The 26,365-nt window shown below is 41.6% G+C and overlaps 1 protein-coding gene across 1 annotated transcript in view; it reads right to left on the bottom strand.

Annotated features, from left to right (window-relative positions):
* ppargc1b (peroxisome proliferator-activated receptor gamma, coactivator 1 beta) overlaps nt 1–23,755 on the bottom strand; it is a 180,069-nt gene extending 156,314 nt beyond the window's left edge. The window contains exon 1 of the mRNA XM_041797482.1: nt 23,675–23,755. Within this exon, the coding sequence (XP_041653416.1) occupies nt 23,675–23,755 (81 nt within the window). The remainder of the gene's footprint in view (nt 1–23,674) is intronic.
* Between the last annotated feature and the right edge of the window lie 2,610 nt (nt 23,756–26,365).

Below are 26,365 nucleotides of genomic sequence, written 5' to 3'. Positions count from 1 at the left end.
TAAGCTGCCTTAGGGCACCATTCAAGCAGGAAGGAGGACTGACACAACCCTGTTTGTGCTCTGGATGTCCTTGCATGGGAAAATAATCTACTGAAATAGAAATAAAGTCACCCTCAGGGTGGAGTAAGGGGTAGATGTAGTGAGTCAGCACAGCCAACGGTACCGGGAGGGCAGCTAGTAGGGTTGCAATGAGCCCATGGTCGTACTGCGGATGTCCCAAAGGCCTGAAAATTTCCGGCAGTTTCTTAGCGTATTACCAGGGGTAAAAAGGCCCGGAAAAAAGACTTGCTGTCCTTGGCTTGATTGTGAACTGCTGAGCATGTGTTGACATGTGTCGATCTTGACTCTGGCTGCCCTCCCAGGTCGTGGCACAGTGAGCCCTGTAGTGAATCTTTAGTCGCCAACGTGCCAAAAACGTATGCACAAGACAGTATCTGAGCTGAGCTTTAATTAAAAAAGTTGTAAAAGTCATGATTATTTAGGTTTATCTCTCTTATACAATGGGAAAAAACAGCCACTTTTCTTCTCCTCACAAATGCATTTATTCAACTTTCCCCCATCACAAACAGTTCATGTTTTGTTAAATTTGGAAATCAAATTAACCGGTGCAAGATAAACGAGACAGTTCAACTAATTACCTGTCATTTTTATAAGCATAGTCCTGAAATCCAGGGTCAAATGCTCTTTTAAAACTGTAATGAAGCCTCCCCACCACTAGTAGCCACCGTAATTTCAGCTAATTGCTGCTGCCTTCCTGTTAAAGCTCTCATTTCGCTGGCCATAAACACTCAGAGCTTAGTGGTTAGCATGTCACTGGAACAGCGCAGAATGACAGTTTCTTGGACTCAGAAATGGAAATACAGTTGTATATCATCTGTCACACAGGGTTACACTCATGTATAATCACTCAAAAGAAGTGATGAGTCTCCACATTAAGCATGATATTAACCTACAAAGAGGAGCAAAGGCTGGTGAAGCTAGCTGCTAATTTTAGCAACGCTCAACCATAGGAGTCTCACATGAATTTGACTGTTTTCTGAGTATTTTTCCTCTTCAGACGAGTCAGAAAATAAACGCATCCTTAACCGTAACATTATATTTACTTTGTAATCATCAGAACTGAAACTGAACACATCACAATGTAACTGTCTTTCAGCTCATTTAGTCAGCTAACTAACATCTATTTAGATGCAGATTTCAGAGGCAGAGGGATAAGAGAGTGGGGGCGAGACAAGTGGGAAAGGAGCCTGGACCTGAACCCAGTCCACATTGGGCGCACCTCAACCATTAAGCCATCTGCAACTCTGGATTAATAGTTTTAACTAAAAGGACACAAGAAGATCTGAGCAGATCAGGAACAGCTAAAGCCAGTGATTGCATGCTACTCCCACAGTAGGATGTTATGCTTACATTTCCAATGATCCAGATCTTTTACGGAGGCATGGCAGTTTGACTGAGTTATTGAAGACCTCTCTTGCAAAATGCTTCGTCAGTTTGAACAGAATGATACTGGTGGGGAAATGTTACCACGGTCATCATTAAAGCAGGAAACCGTTTCAATACCTCAGAATTGTGTCATGAATCAAATTGGCACTCCTGCACTGTGATAAAATCGTACAGGAACAAAGACATACTGTCCCAGCCCTAATATGTGTCTGTGTGCAGCAAATATGTGTGCCAGTGTTTGTATATGCATCCCAAAGGACATTAAGGGCCTCACCCACCTCTCTCACATTCTCACTCTCCATGCAGGTAGAAGCCTGCTGCTTGCTTTCAACCCACACACACATGACTCACTCACACACACACACACTCACAGCTCTAAAGTTTCCATCCCTAAGCCCTGCAGAGCGTCCCTAGCCCATCATTGCAAACCAACTCCACCCTAATGTGTTTATCATTATGAATTATCAGTGAAATTACACCGCATTATCACAAGAATACATCACAATATCATGCTTATTGCATTTTAGTCTCCCACTGAAAGGCGATTTATTAAGTTCCTGCGAGTTATTACATTAGTCGGCAGTCACCAAGTTACTGCCAGGCTTGTAATTGATAAGCGCTTTTATTTTGTAGGCTGCAGATAGAGCTAGGGTTTCCTGCTTTGATATCAAAGGCCGTCGAGTAATCACAAGTTCACACACAGGTCACATGTGCGTGATGTGACAGTGACGAGCTTTCACATCATTGCCAAAGAACCTATTTTTAACACACGCTCCCGCTGGAGCACACACACATTAATGCACCTTTCATCTGAGGAAGCAACGGCATCTAAAAATAACAACAAATAGCTTTTAAAGTGGAGTAATGGACGAAGAGAGATACTTAGTGTGTGCTGCCCTGCATTGAACCATATCAAATAGCTCACTAGTGAATGTTATGGCTGTATTTCTTGCTTGCTAAGTGAGTCTGTGTGTTTATGTGTAAAAGTTCCTGCTCACACCAGTCTGTGCTTGCCTTCCCCTGGCACCTGGTTACCACAGCTATATGCTATGCTGGCATCTGTGTGTGTTTGTGTGTCCCTTACACCATGCCATGGAAATTTCCTTCAACCTTTTCTCTCATTTACACCAGTGCCCTTGACATCCCCAAACACACACGGACGGGAGGGTGCGGTAGTAAAGGCTACGAGATAATCCAACCGTCATTGTGTTGAGACTATAAACAGTTTGTCTGAGGCTACTAACACAGCAAACCTGCTCCACTGTCATATGATGATTATAGCTACTACTACGACCTTCTACTACTGTTACTACAAAAACAACTTTCACTACTACTGCTTCTAATTATGACACACTTCAACTTGAAAAACTACTGCCTGTAAGGCTGGAGTTATACTAGGTAACTGATCAAACTTGCTGCACGTGTCCAGCTGCTCATTCCTGTAATCCCTAATATTCTCCTCAGCCATTTGCAATACTGCAATGTTACTGCAAAATTAAAAAAGAACGCTGCAACTTTGTTTTGAAGTGAAGGTTGGCTGATATATAGTATCTGTCCAATCTTCTGTATTGGCGTTTTGTTTTTGGCTCTGAAAAAATCAATATCAACCATTATTTTGAAAGACATTTTTGCTTACACCACTGTGTGCATGCAGTTTATTAATGCATCTCAATGATGGTTGCCACAGCTATCATAGGACAACAAAGAGGCAGTAGAAGTGCAATTTGGGTCCTGATGCTAGGGCAAGAGAAAGCTGTGTTAAGCTACCTGATGGACAGGATCAGTGCAGGGCAGAATTGCTTTCTCTGGCCTGATCAAGCTCACCACATACTGGGTGCCCAGGACCCATTTGGCCGGTCCAGATGCCGTGGGGAACCGTATGTGTCATGGAGGAGCCAGGTGGGAGGACACCTGGAGAGAGGAAGCATGGGCCAGAGCAGTACAGAACCAAGGTGAAGTGCCAGACTGATCCCATACCTGACATGACCTGATGTGCGGGATGTAAACTACAAACATGGCACACTGAAGGAGGTGACTTTTATGTTGATTCTGAAATCAGCATTTCCTCAAAAGAAACCCCCTGTAGGGCACCTTCCAGCTGGTTGGTCAGTCGATATGCTCTCATCCAAACAAGAGGCTGCTCGTCGACTAGTTGTGTGCACACAGCTGACTGATTGAGAGTTGCACCGTAGGAAAGAGAGGAGCAATGCAGCACGGGGAAATCCAGGTAGATCGGCACACAAAGTGGCACAGAACCTGTTATGCTGGGGTGTTAATTTGGTCAACCAAGGTTTTCTTTGGATGACAACAGGTCTACATCAGATCAGCTCAGACTGATGACAGTGGTCTGTTACAAAACAGATATTTTCCTCCATGCATGGACATAACAGTGCAAGTTTAAAATTTGACTGCCTTGATTGACCATGTGCATACTCCATTCTCTGTCCTTGTTGCGTTAATTCTTGAGCACATGCACAGCACACCCAGCACTGTTAATGCAGGAGATACATGGCAGCAAGCATTGTATGTGAAGTCAGGTCTATTTTCAGCCTTAACCTTGCAATATAGAACTAACTCAACACTATGGTTGTCACAAACTTGAAACTTTGGTATAATTCTGACTGAAACTAAACAATATCGAGGTGTCAATGTCCTACCAGTCAGGCTGGGTCCCATGTATGAAAGCAAGTCAACCATGTCTGCAGACTGGGTTCAGGTCCCTTTCCAGTATGTCATTCTGCACTCTCTGTATCCCTGATTTCTTACTCTACTTACTGTCCTGTCCTCCACAAAATGAAGACAAAAACAAATCAAACAATACAGTCTACACTCATGCATTTATTGAGAGATATTGAAGTGAGTGGGCTGTACAGAGACTGGCAGGATGCTGACGTTTTCCACATTTTTACAATCACTGCTCCGCTTTAATACTTGGTCATTTTACTGTCTTTATTTGCCCTAATCTTGTGCTGCAAGTTCCACCCAAACTTTTTGTTGGCCGACAATTTGTACTTTTGCTTCGACTACTTTTACCATAATATCAAGGATTGGTGAAGTACCTGGCTTACAAGGTAAGGAGGAATATTTACCTTTGGCTGTTTCACTCCTCCAAGCCAGCAGAGGAACAGTTCAGGAACTTTACTTTACCCACAAATGCACGGTGTAATCCCTAACCTCGTGCAGCATGCGTTGTAATCACATACAATAATCCTGCTGGACTGGTGGATTAGGGCGCATTGGTATATACGTTTCGACTGGCAGTATACCAGCATGCGTGTGCATGAGAGTGAGTGAGTGCGTGCGTGTGTCGCCTCTCCGGTCCAGCAGGCTATAGTGTTGTTGTCGGAGGAATGATGATGTGTGTTTGTGCAGTTTGGGTGCTTGCCCATCCACGGTCCAGACATCTTTACAACTCGATCTGTCTGGGGGATAAGAAGGGGCGAGCCCCAGCCAAAACACTGGCAAAATGTCAAGGAGAGAGAGAGAGTGAGAGAAAGAGGGAGACCTATACGCTTTGGGCTGTGACGGAGCCCAAACCAATATCAGCAAACAGCGTTTACACCTCCATTTGTCGCACAACTCCCATTCATCTCCAGACTTTTATTACAGTGTTGCTCAGCGTCAAAGTCTCAATTTAACAACAGCAGAACATGTCAAAGTCTGATTTTTCAACCATGGAAGATAGAGAACAAGCCCTGCATTTTACAGTGAAATATAAGATCCAGTCTCACTTTGTAAGTCTGTAGATAACATACACTTACATTTTCAAGGCAACCTAGACCATCGCAACATTTGTCCTGCAAAAACTGTCAGGTGAATGTATCAAGAGTTCTATGACCAGAAAGACCAAGTTAAAGGACAAAACTGAAATTGAATCTCATAGAACTTCATACCAATCACCCCTAGATCAACTATTAGCAAGCCGTTTCACATCTGCCATTAGTTCCTACAGGCCTTGAAATCAGAAGAATAAACAACTGTGTAAAAACCTACATCAGGCACTATCATTACCATTTATCTCCATAAAACCAATTTACATTTTGCTCTCAACTGGTATTCAAGTGAGTAAAATGCTCATTAACTCCATTTTAGGAGCGCTCTTTTCATTTTATGTCCATGAAAGACTTTTTTCTTAACTCTCCAACTGGCAGTTAACTATCTCATCTCTTTTTTAATCTTTGGCTGACCCTCATTGGTCGCTTTCACCAAGAAGAAACAACAGAAGAAGAAATCGGAGCATTGTGATTGACCAGCAGGCTAACAGGAAGTTGTCTTTAACTTCCTGTGTCAAAAATGGTGGTCAGGTAGCAAGACTCCTAAGTATTATGTTACAAAAAATGTAAAATGTAATCATATTATCATGGATTTAGCTATGTGGATTTTTGTATCAAAGCTCTGAAAAAACACTGCACTTTGTGCCTGGATTAAAAAAGTTCTGTAGAGGATACAAATGCCAAAATCTGCCCATAGATCGGCAAAAAGGTAAGCTTCCAGTCACAATTTACTCCATAGAGATCTGTCTCACAGTTCCTGAGATATCCATGATTCCACAGGGTTCAGCATGTTAATTGCCATCTTGGCACACTGCCATCCAACTTTGACCCCTAGCCGTGGCTACATCTTTTAACGGAAACTCTTGCTTTTTATAACTTTTGATCCTTAGCTTGTCTAAAGTGAGCCAAAGAAATCTGGACTGAATCAGAGGAATCCCTTTGGACGAGTTTTTAAAAATAAAAACCCTAGACATCATTGAATATGCCCAAAATTTTAATATCAACTGTTAATAGCAAGCTTCCTGTACATTTTTTGCTATGACCATAGCAGACTTTTTTGGAGGTCTTGGCATGATAAATACACCTACCAATTTTCATGCATGTAGGTCAAACCTAGTAGGGGCTGTTGTAGTAGGGGTTCCTATGGAGCCATTATGACATTTCCAGCTCTGTATTTTTTCATGAATTTCGGTGAGCTTTGAGAAACATAGTGGAATTAATTTGACAGAATAATTTCTTGCTTTCCAATAGGGTATTCTTTCCGTTTCAGTGTTCAGCCTAATAATGTGGCATTTTCAACAAGTTGTATGAGGAAAATACACAATCACTTTTGCAAATCTACCATCAAGGTTACAAATCCATTTCATTACAGGAATATACTTGTGTAATTCCCTTTAAAACAGAAGCAATCACTGCAGTTGTACGCTCTGCAATCCCAAGATCCCCAACATTCAATCCCACCCACCTCCATTATCTCCTACATGCATCAAATGCCACATCTTGTACACATGTGAGGAGACGGCCAACATCAGGCTCTGTGAAGCTCTGACATGTCGCTTTGGTATAAGCATCTCCTCTCATCTCTTCTGATTTTTTTGTAACAAAAAAAAAAAGCCACATCCCTCTCAGCATGCTCTCCTCTGTTTTAAAATAAGACATTTCCCTGGTGGCTGCCCCCGTGATAAATCAGGTAACCGAGGAGGAGAGCTTGAAAGAAATAGGGCAGCCAGCTCATTCGGCGACCGCTGGGCCTCCACATACCTCCCTACAAAGCCCTGAGCTGCTGCTGGGTGAGATTGGATTCCCTCTCCTTCAACCCTGTCCTATCTCCCTCAGGTGTTCTACAAAGCTGTCGTGGGTGTGTGTGAGGGAGAGTGTGTGTGAATGTGCGTGGAATGACAAACAGCCTCACGCTCATGTTGACACTATCAATACAGCAACAGGGTTCCTGTGATGAATACAAATTTGCCAGCAAAGGTAAGCTAAGGACAGGTGACACACATGCACATGCAGACAAATCTTGACTTATGTGCAAACATAGACACATGTGCTTGGATTAAAAGAAAAGGCTGCAGTCGTAAGGAGGAATTCAGATAAGGAATGTATGCATGCATCAACCATCTGCAGCAAGCACATGACAAATAAATGCACACTCATCAAAAGCCTTCGTATGTCATCCTACATGCAAAGAATGGATAATCCAACACAAACCCTCTTTATTGATCCACGCATGCAAAAATCCCCAATAATGTGCACAATCTACACAGTCAATATGTTGATTTATTTTAAGCTAAGCCAGCTTGAATGACAGTGAAAAAATGCAAAGCACAATACAAAGCACGCACCTGCTCTGATTTTGGACAAGTCACCTCAATTTTTCTGATTATTATGGTTTTTGCCATTTGTTCAGTCTTTTCAGTTAAACAAAACTCTGAGCCCACATAATTTTTTATTTCAACTGCAGTATCAGCTATTTCTTACAGAAGAAATTAATCATTTTCATACATCTACTTTATTTTGTGTTTCCATCCACTCACCATCCTGTTTATATGTATCATTTAAACAGATTTTAGCAGCTAGTGAGCAAAAGAACAAAATACAGAGCTTGAAATAAAATCCAAAGTGAGAAAGTGGAAACAAGATAACAGCATCACAGCTTGCAGCCTCTCATGACCTCCACTGCCTGTGGAAGAAAACTTCAAAGAAGCACTGATTTTATTGATTAATGCTGAAACACAGGTTCTTTTTGTTTAAGCAAGGAGGAAACCTCTGCAGATAATTTGGCTCATGGTTAAAAACCTTGTGATAGATCAACACTGAGGGACTTTACTGAGACTAAGTTCACAGCTTGGCATCGCTTTGTGTACAATCATGCCTCCAAAATGCATGTAGAGAGTCAGAGACCCCTTGTGTTTATATTTTGTTTTGGGTGAGTTTTAGTGCCTGTATTGAAGAGACAGAACAGTGGATGAGTCAGACGCCAGGGAGAGAGAGTGGGAAAGAATATGTGCGAAAGGAGACACAGGTTGGAGTCAGGCTTTAGCCACTACTTGGAGGACAACAGCCTCTGTGCATGGGCATAAGGTGACTAGCCACATGGCCAACAATGCCAACATGTTCAGTACTGAGCAGAACTTTTAGGCATGTTTGGGTATAGCTGTGGCAAATAAGTCTGCCTGACAGCAACACTGGCTGTGGAGGAGTCATGCAACCCATGTCATGCGTTGGATGTCCTTTCATATTTACAGGGACATGAGAAAATAATCTGTTGAAAAAATAAAGTCCACACCTTGAGGGCGCAGTAAGTGAGTAGGCAAGGCCTAGGGTACCGGCTGGGAGGGTAGTGGGGTTGCAACATCCCCTGGTCATGCTGTGGATGTCCAATGGATCCAAAATCTCCAGTGTTTTCTGGACATATCACCAGGGGTGAAAAGGCTAGGACAAAAGAAATGCCATTGGCTGCAAAGCAACATGTGTGTGTGACTCTGCCTGGCCCCCAACCCTTCTCCAGCCCTGGGTTGTGGCACATCTTCCACCATGATGAATCCTTATGGCAATACATGCCTAAAACGTATGCATATGACTGTAGTTGAAATTATTGAGTCTCAGGTCACTTTCAGAGTCATTTATGCAAAAAATATGGACAAGAGCCTACCCACCAGTGATCCCCATAGGTTAAATGGTATGTAAATGATGATTAACCATAAATAAGAAAATTAAAACCTCACATAAGGTCTTCTAAGCGCATGCATGCAACATAAAGATTAGAAAGAGAATGAAAATGTGATGAGAGGTGATAAGAGTGAATCAGAGCTTTGACTATAAAGTATATAATCTCTACTAAACTAGAGCCTGGAGAGAATGAAGGAGAGGAGAAATTTACATCCTCATATTCCTCTTCGGTTTAAGTCACAATGGGAACAGCAACAACCTGGAACATCACGACGAGCTGAATAGATTTTCATATAAATTAAGAAAGCAAAAGGCAGATGATGAATACCTAATAAGACTCTCCCTCACTGGTGTCTCTTTGCCTGTTTCTTTTCCTCATTTCTTCCAACAGTATCTGTTCTCTCTGCCTCTCGCTGTAAAACACGCAATGAAGCCATTGTGCGTGTTGGTCTCTCTGCACGGTTGAGTGCAACTCACCTCAGGGGAAGGAGAACTGTTAGAAAAATCGAGCCGAGTGCATGCAAGAAAGGATACAAACTGGATTTAGAGATTCTGCAGTAGTTCCCAGTCTATGAAGACCTGCCCTGTCCGAGTCCTGGTCTGAGAGCAGCTTCCTCTGCTGACACTGTGACCTCTGACTCTTCCTGTTCCCTTTGGTTGAAAGCATTTATTTCACTGGGATACTCTGAGGAGTTGAGGTCAGATTAGTCTTTAGAATGTTATATTTGCTGCTAAAAAGTCATAAAATCACAAGCAACTTGAGTTCAGACATCCAATAACTCGATTAAAGCTTCGCCATAGTAGATCCTGAGATGTTACCAGGCAGAATTAAAACCTTATCATCTAAGGAAGTCCAACTAAGGCCAGGGAAAAGCTGCAGGTGTAGCCTGATACGACCTTGCTCCTCCAAACCAATTTAATGAAGAAGTTCCGCGTAGCTGTGTTTGGCCCTGAACCGTGCAGCTCAGTAAGCCCTGACTACCTGTGTTTATCCCTGTGTTTGAAACCAGGTTAAAGGTCAGCTCTGCCACAGCCATACTGTGTTCCATATAGGGAAGAGAAAAGATAAGTGATTAAAATAGAGGATGTAAATGACAAATAATCATGATGGAAATCAGCGCCTGGATCATCAACATGATACGGTTTCACAATCTGTACTTAATGAATCTGGAGGGTATCTTTAGTCCTTCTATCCACTCTGAGCTGCACAATTAATCACACTAAAATGGCAATATTGCTCCATATCACCAAGCAATCTCAATGAAAATGTTAAGGCTATATTGCATTATCTAAAGCAGCAAAAAACTAATTTTAATTGCTCCTGGGTTGCATCAACAGATGATGATACTTCCTTTAATGCGGCTCTATCCCCAGTTTTCTACCCCATTTACAGACTTGTCTCTCATGTTTAGGGCACTAAAAGCAACACCCACCTCCCATTCTGAACCATAAACTGTAGAAGGTACTGGACGAAGTCTGATGTCGGTTAGTGAGGCTACCTTGGAGGCCAATCTGCTGTAGTTGCCATATTAAAAACACAGTCTCTAACCAACTTTAGGTCAACTTAGTTAAAGAAGTATAGAGGTGGGTCTTAAGTCTCTTGACAGAGAGCTACACCATGGTGGCTTGCAGTCATATCATCCATGACCCAAATCAGCAGAACGTGTATCTTAAACCAAATCTCTACCAAACCTCTAGATTTTGATGTACAGATGAACGATGTACAGATTGTCAGTGGCATGGCCATATATCCAAACTGATGTGCTCAGGAGGGTGAGGATGGGGATACAGGAGTAGCACCTGGCCCTCTTTCCTAGGCTTTATCCACCTCTCCACGTACTGGGTGCCCAGAACTCAAAGGACTGGACCAGACATTGGGGGCGGCCTCACGTGTTGTGGAGGGGTCAGCTGGGAAGAAACCTGAAGAGATGCGGCATGGGACTGGAGGATAGCCATCAGGAGGCTAGAGCAGTACAGGACAAAAGTGCCTAACCTGACATGACCTGACAGATACACTGTGAAAATTAGGGCTGTTAACAAAAAAATTCAGCTGATATCAATATTGATACCAGTGAAAACAAAGGGAAGAGGTCAGCACACCAGGAAGTTTGAATGTCCATCATTTATTGCAATACGTGGTTGCAATGATTCTCAGTCTTCCTAGACTTTGGCAGGATGTTATACTGACTTCTTTGCTTTTTGTAGCACTGATATTATGTCAGCATGCTTTATGTTGCATTTTGAATAAGAAAATAATCACATTAAGTTGTATTTTGGCTGTGTCAGGTTTAGGGCTGGGCACTTAATCGAAAATTAGATTCAATTGCAATATGGCCAGCTGCAGTTTTCAAATCGCAAAAGGTGCAATATTTCTTGGACCTGAAACTTGTGTCAAAATACCAGTTTTAAACATTTTTTGCAGCAGATGTTATGCATGACATATGCAATCATTCAGGTGTCATTTTTTTAGAGCAGTCCACAAAAAATCCTTCCTTCTTCAATTTTGTGTTTTTTTCTTATTAAATATAAGAACGACAAAAAATCCTTCAATGCAAAAAAATCATATCCAATTAGCAATACGAGTCAAAATCATTAGAATTAGACACTTTTGAAGAATTGTTCAGCCCTTGTTTAGGGATAAAAGAAAGTTAGGGAATAATTGCATATCAAATCACAATTGAAATATTGGGGTAAAAAAATCACAACTACATAATTTTCCAAAATCGTTCAGCCCTAGTCAGGTTTGAGTCTGGTATAACCACTCAGTTTAAAAAAAGAGTGAAAACATTCAGGCCAGACATGTGGAGGAGGACTGAAGGCCAGCATAACAGGAAGGGATGCACCAATTGTGAAAATTAGGGCTGTTATCGATGCCTATGCCACTTCTTTTGGTGTAAAACTCCCACTATGCAAGCATGTTCTCTCATGTTTGACCATGAAAACAGATCAGAGTTTACCTTGCTGGTCATTCCTCCTGCCACGTAAAGAATCTTTAGTTTGACCTAGCAGTAGAATATACCGTAACTGATATCTGTTCAAGCCACATCATTTGACCAATGGCTGGTGTCTGCAAACAGAACAAATATGCACGTTAAACTTATGCATTGGTGCACCCTTACTTTGATGCTTCAAATTCTCAACACAACACAGCCCAACTCTTTTAAGCTTCTTATAATGCAAGAATTTTTTTGCAATAGTGGCATATTTATTATGAGCATCTCTGTGGCTTGACGTTGCAACATGACGCAGTTTTTTTTAAGCAATCTGATAATTAAGGTGTTGATGACTGGAGCAAACCTCTATAAACAGCTATTAAAAGGATTTTAATGGTAACTGCCAGCACTCACGTTAATGACAGGAGCCGTATGCATGACATCAGCCCCCCAGAAAAGATCAGATTACAGATGCACTATTTTTTATGAAAATTGGTTTCCTCTGAGCACACTGAGAGATAACTGCAATCTCGATTCTGAGTGAGAAAATCATTCTTGTGTAATCCAGAAATCATTCAGCCTCTAATGTGTGTGAGAGCGAGAGAGTGTGTGTGAGTGTTAGCTGTAGCTTCTGCTGCCAGGCAGACCCGAGTGAGCAGCTGATGAATCACCAAGCAATTAATTATTAAGAGACCCCTCACCTGCCTCTCTGCTAGCAGGCTAGCTAGCAACAGCACACTGCATCATGGGAAACATGTGTGCACTTTATGATCTGTGCTAACAGGCCCACACACAGGCAGACCTCTTGAGGAGGGGTCAGGGTCTAAGCCGGATGCATGATGAAGCACAGAGGGATTTAGGAGGAAGCAGCCATATTCCCAGAGCTCATTGTGACGCACACAAGCACGCATGATGAGAACATGTAAAGTTTAGCTACCCTCACTCACATGCAGAGTCACTGATATCCACTTGGCACCACATTGTTACACCACAGTAACCACATCTGAAGGAAGCATCACCCAGACCACAGTCGATTTAGCAGCGATCACAGAGATGAGTCTGTATCTGTTTCATTGATTTAACACTTCACCATTCATTTCAGCACAGAGAAAATGCTATAAAAAATACATACATGCTGTAAATCTAACACTGCCCCACTGCTGGCTGTACCTCCAAAATAATTCTTCATACACTCCAATTTTTCACCGTCTCTGAAGGGAATACTTTGTCCTTTCTACTGGCCTATGCCTGGACTCCATACACCTTGACCACCCACTTTCAGCCCCCATTTATTAAACATTGTGGTCCCATGCATCGAAAAACAATGATCGAAGTATCACTGTAATGTTGTTTGTGGCCACTGTGCTCCTGGTTGTTGTTTTGATTGATGGATTGGTGTTGGTCGACCTGGTTTGAAGAGTGCAGAGGTTTGTTTTGGGTTGAAAAAATGGTCTTACCGCAAAGAAACCACAGTAGATTTTTATATTGTGACGTTTCATTTCCCTTAGCCAGACAAGAATTTTGTTGACCAGAGCTTGAACACATTATAATGTAATGCTACGGGATGCACAATATTGGATTTTGCTGATATCCGATACACCAGCATTTCCAATTTTATCTAATTAAGGATGTTCCTAGGTATAGAGAGTAGAAAATCCCTAGGAAACAGTCAAATTCCTTACAGGGTCATTGTGCCAATGGATGTGATGTTAGCCTGATACACTCTCTACAGCAAGGCTAACATAAGCAACTAGCACCACCAGCCTTCATTCCTCTTTGCAAAATAATATTGTGCTTTCGTATGTGCGCTCTCAAGTAGTTAAACGAGTGTAACCCTCAATGGCCTGCACACCACTTTATTTCCATTTACTACTTTAAAAAACGGTCATATCGCTGTGATCCTATTAATGCTAACTGCTAAGCCACTGCTGGCTTTCTCATATTTACATCTGGGGAAGTGTCAGACAGTAAGGCAGCAGCCATTAACAGAAGCTACAGCAACCTCTAGTGGCGGGAGGTTCATTACAGTTTAAAAGAGTTCATATAAAATGATAGGTTATTAGTTTAACCGACTAGTAAATCCTGCGTCGGCTAATTTAATAAACAAATTTAACCATTTTACTGATTAACCGTGCACTTCCCTAATTTTAACAGTACCAATAAATGTAGTTTAGACCTCTAACATCAGTCCAAAAAACACATTTTAAAGTTAAAGGAAAGAAAATGAACAAAGGAAAGGTGTCAGTTTTAGGTTAAGGTCTGTTGGCCATGCCCACTTTAGCCCTGTTAGCTTAAGCTAAATAAGGTAGCTCTGCTAGCTTCATTGTTAATGTCACTACGCAAGCCTATGGGACTCACTGGCTACTTCTAAAACTGGTCTAGCTTTAGCAAAATTAGCAATGTAGCCACATTACCTATGTAACTTACTTAGCTAACACAGCTTCATTAGCTTTAGCCTTAACTACATTAGCAACCATAGCTATGTAGCTACGTTATTTGCATCTTTAGCTGCTAATGTAGCTCTGTAAGCTTTAGCCTTAGCTATGTTAGTTGGGTTACAGTGTTTTCTTTGAGGACAGGGTTTTTCCTGTAAGGAGGCCGTTCACAGGACAGTATTCTTTTATTCATTCACTCAACCTTTATTTAATCTCTAGATGAAGATATAACCTGGCATTACAGGAAGTCTCAGTGAGTTCCATCATCAAGCAACCAAACTGCAAATGATTCATAATGCTAACAAGACTGACATTTTAACTTAAAAATAAAATGAGCTTGGTTGTTTGACTGGCGACCAGTCCAGGGTGTACCCGCCTCTCACCCAGTGACAGCTGGGATAGGCTCCAGCCCCCAGTGTTTCTGGACTGAATAATTGCCAATATATTGTGCAATTATGACAGTGATAGAATTTATGTCATGTATGAAATCTGAGTTTTATGTTTTTATTTTTGTATTTTCCGTACTACTGATCACTGGTTTAACAAATTGTAGCCTAACATTTAAAAATGTGTAATGCAAAAGAAATCAATCTTTGACAGTCATGACACCACCCAGGTGTCATTTCTAGCTGCATGCCTAAAGTGAAAGAAATGTTCAATTTAAGATGATTTTGGTCACTATTTGATGCAAACGTGAGTCCTTCATTTTAAAAGCTTAATCAGCTCTTGTATATTTTTATTTCCTGCAGTCTTGCATGCACAAATGATGCAAAAGGGAAGCCTAAATGATCATATTCTGCAGCCCTGAGCCACTCAAATGGTGTTTCTATTGTTTAAAGTAAGAAAATGTTGGCACTGAGAGTTGCACAACTGGTGATCCACATTTTCCCACGATGATTCAGACAGAATCCCCTGCAGTATGGTTGAAACTGCGTCCGTTTTATCTCTACTATACAATCTAGTATGTGCACACTTGTGTGGGTGCGGGAGATGTTCACTCAGGAGTTCAAGTGTGTGTGATTTTGGTACTCAGTGACAGAAGGGACAGGTGAGTCACTGCAAGGCTGCGAGCAGAACAAATTGCACTGCAGCACTGCTCATCACGACTCGAGACAGACAAGAAGAGATACAGAGAGAAAGATGATGACACAGAAATGGGGATGAAAGAGGCGAAGAAAGACAAGAAAGGCTGAGAGAGAATGTGGGACAGTCACAACAAAAAGCAAAAAACTGAGGACAGAGAAGGATAAAATACAGCAGAGTGTTTGTGTCTGTCTCTGGCACAGTGCAGAAGCCAGTCTCTGCCAATAACACCTGCATCCATCACTCTCTGGTGGAACTTCAAAGCCTTTTTATTTATACACCTGTCTGTCTGCCTGCCTACCTGGCTGTCCGGATCCTTCACTCGGCTGTCAGCGTCCAATTTTAATCGGATTTATTTGCCTAGATCAGGAGAGTAATGCCTGTCTGCTCACGAGCTAAGTATAACTGCATTTTCAGGCTGGTTTATATACCCAGTTTAATGTGGTCAGTAAGGGACTGTGTGACTTCCGATCGGATCATCTGATAGCAGACGCTAAGAGCTGAGCGTCTGCTTGCTGCGTAGGAGGCACCCTGGTTATAGGATAAAGTGCTGACTGACAGTATGAGGCTCTATAGGGCTACACAGCAGCGCTGTAATGGCTTTAGGCTTTATTACGTTTTCCATTTGGAACGTGTAGGCATCGTTTCAGAGATGCAATTAACATTTAAACACTTTAAGATTAGTTTTGATGAGTACTTGATAAAGCAGCATCTTGGGGCTGAGAGGAGGCAAAAATGTGAGTTATTTGTTGTCTGGGAACAAAATGTTCCTGGGAAGTGTTTCCAAACTTTGTCAATTGCTAATCAAATCCAGGCCCATATCTCCCAGCTCTCTCAGCCTCTGACTGGTTTTCCTTTTCTGGTCATTTTGGACACCACTCAAAGAAATTTAAAGGCAGTGCAGAGAAGGACTACAGTGTGTTTAGATTGTGCTTTTTATACCAGAATTAACATTTTCTTAAAACTTTAACAACAGTCTTCAGAGCAGAGTAGCAGAGCAGGAGAACTTGGATGCACTTAAATATTTAATGTCCCCTGTGAGGAAACTGTTGCTACTATTTTTACTTGACATTTAACCTCCATGCCTCAACACAACTTCAAAGCAAACTCAAAGCAACAAGGAGGTGCCTCCAAGCTTGTGAGGCTCAGTGATACAAGTATTTTTGCACCAGACTTTTACCATTAACTTAAGAGGTGTTAAAATGTGATTTTAAATGAGATATGGTCGATCCACCTCGTCTCTCTCAACTTGATCTTGCATGTGACTCTCTTCAGGAGTAATGTTGCTCAAGCCCTGAAGGCCGAGTGGAATAACTGACTGGCCAGGGCTAATATTTTACTAGCGTATGCCCTGTGGCTGGTTGTGTCCTGTTACAGCAGGATGTGTTGACTGACATTAAGTCGGCCTGATCTTCACAAGAGTCAATCCCCTGGATGGACCCAGACCGGCCCTCGACACCCAGTGAATGATTAGCACTGAAATAAGTCTGGGAGACAAACTGCACACAAAAACAAGCCTCCAGTCACTCAGGTGAAGGTTTTTTTATGTCTTCTGAACACAAAACTCATTATCACGGTCATGGCCTCCATTGGTTTGGCCTGGTATGTCGAGGTCTGCTGCTCTAAGACCAGCTGACAGCAGATTACGTTACAGTCAGACCTGACAAAGACGTAGTTTCCTGCTGGTCATAGCAGTGTTCATGCTAAAAGGAACATATCAGTAACAGGTAGTGTCAGACACAATGTTTAAATTAACAGTTTAGCCTGCTGTCAATTAGGGCTGAACATTTGCAAAAATAATCTAATTGCAATTTTTTTCCCCCAGCATTGCGATTGTGATTTGACATGTGATTATTATTAGGTACCACATCTTGTGTATTTTTTCAACAAATTCAAGCAATAAATCATTCTATATTACAACCTACATTTAGTCAGCAGCATGCTTTGACTTTCCAGGGAGTGCATAGCAAGAAACCCCCATGGATAGAAACATTTTTGACAATGTGCATTGAAAACAATGAAATTATTCAGAAGCAACAAATCCTTCTATCATGAATCTGAACAGGAGAGTTCAACAAGCTTTAAGCTATAAAGGAGGAGGCTGGGGAGGAGGAGGTGAAGTTAGCCAGCAGCAGCGTGATGCATCAGAATTATCTGCAAGCAGGGATTAGTGAGCAGAATGTCATCTTTGAATGGATGGCTGTGTTGAGAGCTGGGAGGCACCTAGCTATCAGCCAATCGCGGATAGGGGTACGACTTACATGAACTAACGCTAAGCTCCATTGATATAAGAGAGAATGAACTAGAGCAGAATGACTAAAAAAATTCAACTAATTGCAATTATTGTTGCTCATATTGCAAATCTGACATCAAAAGTCGCCCAAAACAAATAAATTGATTAAAAAAAAAAAAAAAAAAAGTCAACTATGCAAAATCCAGTTGGCAACATGTCCCAGTCTTCATGCACACATTGGCTATTGTGAGTATTCTGTCAGCAAACCTGATCTGGAATTGAACGCATGGAACTGCTTAATATTCATGCTCCAGCATAAAGAAAGGGTCAAATGTGCCAGAACCAGATCTTAAAATGTCTAGAGTGTCGCCAGCCTTTGCCATAATTGGAGAGATTAATTTATAGAGTAACAGTAACCTGGATAAAAGACTACAACTCAACATTATCACATCTTCCAGTCAATCATTATGCAACTGTCCCATAACAACACGTCACTGCCAAATCACCAGATTTTACTGCACAAATGATTTACTACGAGTACGAGTTTGATAGTAAATCAGATCTTTGGTATTGCTTTCAAAGTCCTCCTAATCATTTAGATATCAACTCTCATCTCAATGAGCTTCAACATAGCATCATAAAACTCAAGTGTGCTCTTTGTTCATTTAGAAGTCTGAGATCCTGTGGGTTTAAGAGCTGCACAAACAAGACACTCATGACACGCTCATTTGAAAACCACAGGTTTGTTTTTAGAGACAGAGCGAGGCGTCAGACGACCGATGGGCCTGTGGTCAGTGAACTTAAAAAAGGGTTTAATGATCACTTTAAATGAAAAACAGAGCTCAGAACCGTTCTAAACGGACACCAAATCTTTGGCTATATCCTCCAAGAAAGCCTGTTTCTTATAGCTCTTCAAGGGAAAAACTATAAAGCAAAGTGGGAAAGTGAAACAAAAGTGGACTCTCATTGGCCATCAGATCGAGGTTCACTGTGAGGAGGTTTTGCAAATAGGTCAAGTGCAACAGGTTAAATCTATCTATAATTTTGTCTCAAATAAACCCCCTTCCTTTAAATATCATCTCTCTTATCTAGCTATGATGTTAAAGACAAGAAAGCAAGATGAAAATGTGTTTGAAATAAGCTAAAAATCTCAAACAGTGGCAAAGAGAGAAATGACATAGGTACAGTATGTATGTGTATATAAGAATGAGTGAGGGAGGCAGAGCGGGACGGGGAAGCAGTCACATGTTAGCAAGAGGGGAGGAGGAGGAGGAGGAGGGGGGAAGGTCTGCTGTCACTCCTCTACGTCAGAGGTAACGCCTCCCTCCCTCTCTCCCTCCCTCCCTCCCTCCACTACAACTCACATGACTGCAGCAGGCCTGTTCTGTAACCCCAGTCACGAGGATCGAGTAGTATTACAATAACCAGCCGGCAGGGGCGGGCGGCATAGACACACACAGAGCAAAAGAGGGAGAGAGAGAGAGGGAGAGAGAGCAAACCATCGGGCAGCCCTAATAACCCTGAGTAAATATTAACATATTAATGCTGCGTTTGTGAAATAGATAACCTTATCGGACTACAAGAAGAAAGAAGTTAAGCTGTGATAACGTGCAGTTTAATTTTTCTTTCCCTCTTCCTTTTACTCCGGCTGCATCTCCCAGCGTGTCCCTCAAGGGCTTTGCAGCAATACAGCACTATTTCCAAGGAAAAAAAAAAAGCTTTTGCAGCAAATATGACTGCATGCATGCCACTAAAAGACTGCATTCATATTCAACTAATGTTTATCCTATAAATCACTGTCTAGCATTTTCTCTGCCATTTATTTGATGTGTACATGAAGTCTACACTCAAATTTAGTATTTTCATGGCTATATATTTTAATCAGTTGTTAAATTTTCATTTGTCTGGTGCAGAAATTCATTTTAACGTCATCTTTCTAAGGAATACATCCTAACGTATTTGCAAATTTGGGACATTTCTGGAAAACTCAAAGTTTGAAGGTGCTTTGCACAATTTTTTTGAGTAGGTTATTAACACAAAACATATTAAGGTGCATGAAACATATGTATAATGCCATGCTTCTGAACAACAGTATGATTGCAATATGGTTCATGATTAGCTGAAGAGCATTCTTTGCACCAAAAAGTCAAGTTTTCAAGAACTAGCTCAAAACTTGACTGTTTTAGACTAAATGGATTTTTAATATGCATGGAAATGTCATTCAGGAAATGTCCGCGTAAGCACAGAACCACTGAAAATGACTGAAAACACTGTAGTATATATGCCAAGTCTGTACATGACGCTGTAACACTGCCAAAGAAATGCACCACAAGAGAGAAGATCACAGAAATCTGACACAAACTTTCTCCTTGTTACCCTTCTGGTTGTTCTCTGTGTTGGATTTAAGAACATCTGGTGTCTGCTGTTTGCCGTGGTGGTAAAGGAGCCTCAGATTTTGCTGTAAAAGCCATAACATGATCAGTAGCTTCTGCAGCACAAACACACTCCTGTAATCCACCACTGATGTTTTGGTTCGACATGCGCATGCGGCGTGAGTGGGCGATGCTATGTGTGATGTATTCATTTCAAGAAAGATGTGGTTTCCGTCCACACGGAGACGAAATGGTAAGCGTTTACAGATTAATTCGCTCTGGGACCCGGTTTCAAAAAGTAGCGTTTACAGCCTCACTAAAAGCCATTTCCGTGTGGATGAAACGCCAAAACAACAAAAAAAAAATTGCGTATACTCTTGAATTCGTCTCTGTCTGGATGGGGCCTTACTCTTGCATGTATACACCTCAATCAGATCCAAACTGAACATGGCCTTTTGTGCAATCACCACTGCTTCTGTGGCAAGCTTTGACCAAGAAGCTGAACAGCTCAAAAGCTAAACATAGCAAAAGTTGTGTTGCCATCTGCCCTTAGATATGACTGCAAGCCACTGGGATAATATGCATCATATCCATACCAAAAGCATTGCACTTGGCATGTACAAAATGTGCAGAGCTGTTAAATTCCTTGTGTTGTCAGTGTTCAACTTACAGCCTGTTAGCTGCTTGCAAAATTAGCAAGGTTGGTACTTTATCCAATAGTAACTAGCTAGTGTTTCCTACACAAAGATGATACCTATGTGAGCCACCCAAGTATATTTGCTGACTTTTTTTCATTGTTTTTGTAAATCTGTGAATAATTTGCAATCAATGCATGCAAGAGGTATTAACTAGTATATTCCTCCACTACTGAGAAGCAAGGTCTTATGTTTAATTTTTAGCTCCTCTCGCAATCATTCATACATTTTTCTGCATCTTCTTACAGCAATGATTATCTGTACTACTGCATCTTGTATTCCAGTTGTAATGCACTACCTCATCAACAATAAGACCCCTCACTAACCTGCAAAGATCATGGAATGTCAAGGAAAATGCTTAAAAAGGCAAGTTATTTGAGCACTTTCATGCAAAGTACTGCTGATGAATACAGTCAAAATAGCAGAAAATAATACTGAGATCAAATCATAATATGACCTACGTAGGTTATACATCACAAAACGTGCAATACTTCTTTGAAACATGAAATCTTTGTCATAATACCAGTTTAATGCTCTCTTTTTTGTAGCATCAAAGATTTCGCATTATGCATTTGAGTAGCCTTTTTTTGGAAGTTTGCAAAACCCTACTTTCTTTAATTGTATGTTTTTCTTAATCAGAATGATGATTACAATACAAATGGCCATTCCTTTTAACACAACTAATATTGCATATGCAATATGAGTCAAGATAATCGCAATCATGTTTTCTCAAAATCATAAAGCCATAGCAGAAACACACAAAAAATAAACATACAAAATAAGGTGGGAATGGACAACCCCCTATGTCACCCCATAGTGTCACTGTGGGGGAAACACTGATGTCCTAAAATGTACCTTCATCAAAAATACTGAGATTTCTATTATTACATTGCACTCAGCTATTTTGGAAATTCAACAATATTATAATAAAAAAGCAGCATATCTACCTGATATGCTTCATGCATATCAGTGAGAAAACTGTGTATATTATAGGGAAGTGATGTCATAGGATATGATGCATGCATGGTGCCAGTATCAATGTTTTCATGCATCTTGGTGCACACCAGGGAGCTATTTTTCTCATTAACCTCTAAGAAACATCCGCTAGCGTTTGGACTATAGATGTGCTCTGTGGAGGCACAAGTCACTGCTGCATGTTATAAATAGCCCACAGTCTCCGTGGATCCCACCACACACTGAATTAACCTGCTTAAGCTGCCAATCAGCTGTGACAGGACCCCCACCCCACACCCCATACACACAACCCTCCACACTTACGCACACCCATCCTCCTTCATCACACCCTCACATGACCGTGCAATCAAAGCACTAACAATCACCACGATGCAATCTGACGTCACGTTGTGATGCAGTATAGACGTGGGTTGCTGGTGGTGCTGGGGGGGGGTGCATGTGCTCAAATGACAGATCATGTTTTGGGTTTTACGTGCACGGTAGTGATCCGTGCGTATTTCGGAAGTCAGGAGAGCGATGGAGATTTGATAGGTATGATGGGTTCTGAGCTGCCGTGTGGGAATCACCAAACCCGCATGGGAAATTTGCCAATTAAGTATTTCCTTACATGTAAACAAAAAGTGGCGTGTCATGCAATAAAACATATGAACACATGCTGTTTAATATCGATCCATGGATAATTCGGCATGCATTAAGTTTGCAAACACCCCTTTATTTTTGATTAAATCTCAACTTTTATAATTGGAAAACACCACTCGCTACCGCCCTCCTTGGGGTACTTGGAAAGAAGATTATTCTGGGATTAGCAGAAGATCCAGTTGTTAAAGTTCGCATATTGCTTTAATAAGAGTTGCTTGGTGTTTTGACTTAGTGCCGAAATCACTTAAAGGTGCTGTGTCTTCATGTAAAGCATTTAAGGTGCTATAGGTGTTGTGCATTGTGCCAATAATTAAGGAATCCCTGGGTTGATGAGATTCCTTAAGGTCGTTTGGCGTCTTGGAGCGTCCACAGAAATCCGTGCAAAAACACTTTCCCTGCAACACCACGGGTTACCAAACATTCAGTCATCATCCATGCCACAGACACGCAGCCAATGTGTCTGTTGTTTTCACTCTAAGGTGCGAGCCACGAATGTTTTGTAATGGTTGACGAGCTACGATTACGCAAACGATTATGAAAACATGTAAAACGCACCAACTTTCTCACTTTGATCTGGCTCTCATCAATCTCATTGCTCCCAGGAATATTATCAGACCAATCAGCAGAAACGATAGGACTCATCGGTTGCACAACTTAGAAGCGCACCGAACAGGCTGCAGAGACCCAGCAGAGCACAGAGATCCCCGATTAAGCTCGCGGTGCTTTGGCAAGCCGCTTAAAGTGGAGTGGATGAATACTGTAACACAGCATAGCGATGATGTTTTGCACTGCTTCCATAACTTTATTGAACATCCTTGTCAAATATTTAAGAATAACATTTTCTTTAAATCACATCCAACCAGCTGAGCAAGTCGCGGATAAAAAGACAAATAATCATGTCTTTTTTTCTGCACAAAATTAACACCAAGAGGTCATTTAGCTGGTGGATTAGTATCATTATGTCATATATCATAATAGTCCTCAGGCTAAGTCCATGCGTTCAGAGACGCACCACGTGTCCAAGTCTCCGGCACTGAAATTAAAACTTCCCTCAAGAATGCGTCAAAAGTTTCCAAAGCGCCCCTCTGCATACCAAATAATCCTCCCCGAGCAGCAACACACCGGCTGTTCGCCTCTTCGAGAGAAATACACAGAAATATATACTCGTTTTAATCCTCAGTGAGCACGGCTGATGACATTTCCTCCAAAAAACACGTGAAAGCCAGACGTCAAGACATTCACACTCACACACAGACCGAGACACCGGCTCGCTCTGAGCCAGGGAGATGCTGCTGACAAGCCGGGCGCAAGCCTCGCATCAAGCGGGCATAGCGCGCTCCACGGCCGGCGACGTGCAAAGACGCACCCCGGTATGGAAAGCCCAAGGTTCGGTACGTCCAAAGAGGCCCGGGTCTTACCTGGCTACCGGAGTTTTCTGTCAGGTAATTGAAGACAAAGGACGAGAGTTCCTCATCTAATAGTGGAGCGCAGTCCGCCATCTTCTAGTGAATGAGGATCCGTGGACTCAGAGAGCTGAGTATAGGAGGAGGAGGAGGAGCAGTGGGGGAAGGCCGCCTGCAGGGGGCGCTTCTGTTTACACACAGAGAGAAACCAAGACGTTAAAGACATGTGGTTCTTCAAAGTGGGGTCTGGGGACCTCCTGGGGTCAAAACAGTTGCCCCTGAGGGTCCCATAATAAAAAAGATGATTAATTTTGTTTTATTGCAGACAAATTACAGGAGAATGATTGCCACTTGAGAATTCACAGTAATGTGTGTTTGGTAAATCATTGTTTTTCCTGTATGAGCACAGAAAAGCAATCAAGCCGATTTTCCCAGCCATGTCATCTTTTCATGGTTCACATTAGCAGGCTTCACGTGGTCTCTTTGCTGTATGTGACGATTAATGATTGCAGTAGTCAGAATAATGCAGGCATAATAAGCCTCCACATAAAGGCCTTTCTAATGACGCTAATGAAATCCAACCAAAAACATATTAAAAGATGGGTCTAGTAATGTCAGTCTAGCATGTTTAAAGGATTTTGCTGTCATCTCTTTAAGGCTGAATCATTATTTCAGATTATTGTAAGCTTTATTTATTAAAAACATATCTATGCTGTGCTTTCTAACGAACTGTTCTGAACCTGGAATTTTACATTTCCAACCATAAGAATAATAAACAATTTTTAAAATGATTTCCACTTTATTGTTTGTTCCCCCTTATTTAAATAAAGTAAGAAAAAACATTTGTTTGATAGATTTTTAAACTATCAAGATTTATGTAAATTAAATCAAAGATGTAGATGACCCAAGGTTGGCTCTTTGGTTGGTCTTTAAAGGGGTACTTCAACATTTTGGCAAATTTGCCCATTGCCATAATTCCTATAGTCTTAGGAATAGGTTTGTCTCCTTTAGTTGTCGGTGCAAGCTGTTTCTAGATCTGGGGACTGATATACCAGCTACACAGCTAACGCTATGGAAGAAGATGTTTTTTTTTGCTTTCTCTCATCAAACTCATCAAATACACAATCCAACAACTCCAAAACGCTCTCATGGACAAGTTGTTACCTGCACATTCACCACACTATGAAATAATCATGGGATATTATGAGACGGAGATGTTTAGAAGTTAAATGCAAAGCCGGAACTACACTCCAGACAAGTCTGCTGCACTGTGTCACTCTGCCCAGTGGTTTACTCAAGAAATAGTTCAGAGTATTTGCTTCATGTGTCGTAATATTACATAATTACACGTTATTATTTCATAGTGTGGTGAGTGTGCAGGTAACAACTTGTCCATGAGGGCGTTTTGGAGTTGTTGGATTGTGTATTTGATGAGTTTGATGAGAGAAAGCAAAAAATACCGTCTGCTTCCATAGCGTTAGCTGTGCAGCTGGTATATTGGTCCCCCCAGATCTAGAAACAGCTTGCACTGACAACTAAAGGAAACAAACCTATTAATAAGACTATAGGAATTATGGCAATGGGCAAATTTGCCAAAATGTTGAAGTATCCTTTAAAGGTCACATATTATGCAAAATACAGTTTTACACAAGGATCAGAAAAACCCATTCCCTCCCCTCCCCTCTTTTTCCACCTTTCAGAAAATGTGTGCTGAAATGAGCCATTCTCAGAATTCCCCCTCATGATGTCATGTGGGGTTAGCACCACCCCTAGGTACAATTGGCCCTCCCCACTCAGAAGAAATATCCACCCTCCTCTCCTTAACCTCCACTCAGCTGCAAGCTGAGAGGAGAATCAGGAGAGCCACACCCATTTCCTGAGAGGGTTGTAGTCAGGGGCGGAGTCAGAAAGTGCAGTAACATTTAAAGCTACAGACACAGAAACAGCTCCGTCTGAGCAGGGCTGAAACAGAGTGATTTAGAAATGCAAATATCCAATGTTGGAGTGTTTTTACAGCAACAAACTTCACATGCATGTTTTGGTGACCTGTGAAACCAATAACAACTTGTCTTAAAAGGGTAAACATGTGACCTTTAAGCAAATGTAAGGGAGCCCCCTAACAAAGCAACCACTGCTGGGTTAGACTTCTGCTCAGGCCAAGTCTTTTCAGTGCCTTGTGGTGAAACTATGACCTTATTTTGTTATGTCAGCATGGCATGGCATTGAGGAGAATATTTCATCCTGTTTCCTAAAATGAGGCTAAGTTCATGCAGGACATGTTAGTTATCCACCCTGCTGCAATTAGCTGGCCAGCTGACTTTAAATATCACCTTCCAGCTCTCTCAGCCAATCACAGCTCTTTCTCCCAACACATTGCTCCATTTAAACATGGCACAATTCTCACTAATCCCTTCTTCATTAATGCTGATAACACTACACTGCTGCTGACAAAGCTTTACCTCCTCCACCTCAGCATCCTTCTCTATAGCCAAAAACTTATTTTCATCCTCATATTCATTTTCATGCTACTATAGAGTAAATTGGGCTGCACGGTAGCGCAGGGGTTAGCGCTGTTGCCCCACAGCAAGAAGGTCCCTCAAAGTCAACGCCATTCTATGCGGGGTTAATTGGCCGTAGGTGTGAGTGTGAGTGTACCTAGTTGTTGGTCTCTATATGTCAGCCCTGTAATTGACTGGTGACCAGTCC

The sequence above is a fragment of the Cheilinus undulatus genome, linkage group 10 (genome assembly GCF_018320785.1).
Source record: "Cheilinus undulatus linkage group 10, ASM1832078v1, whole genome shotgun sequence".
Classification (NCBI taxonomy): Eukaryota; Metazoa; Chordata; class Actinopteri; order Labriformes; family Labridae; genus Cheilinus; species Cheilinus undulatus.
The sequence above is the reverse complement of the archived record's forward strand: the minus strand, read 5'-3'. Positions and strand labels throughout refer to the sequence as shown.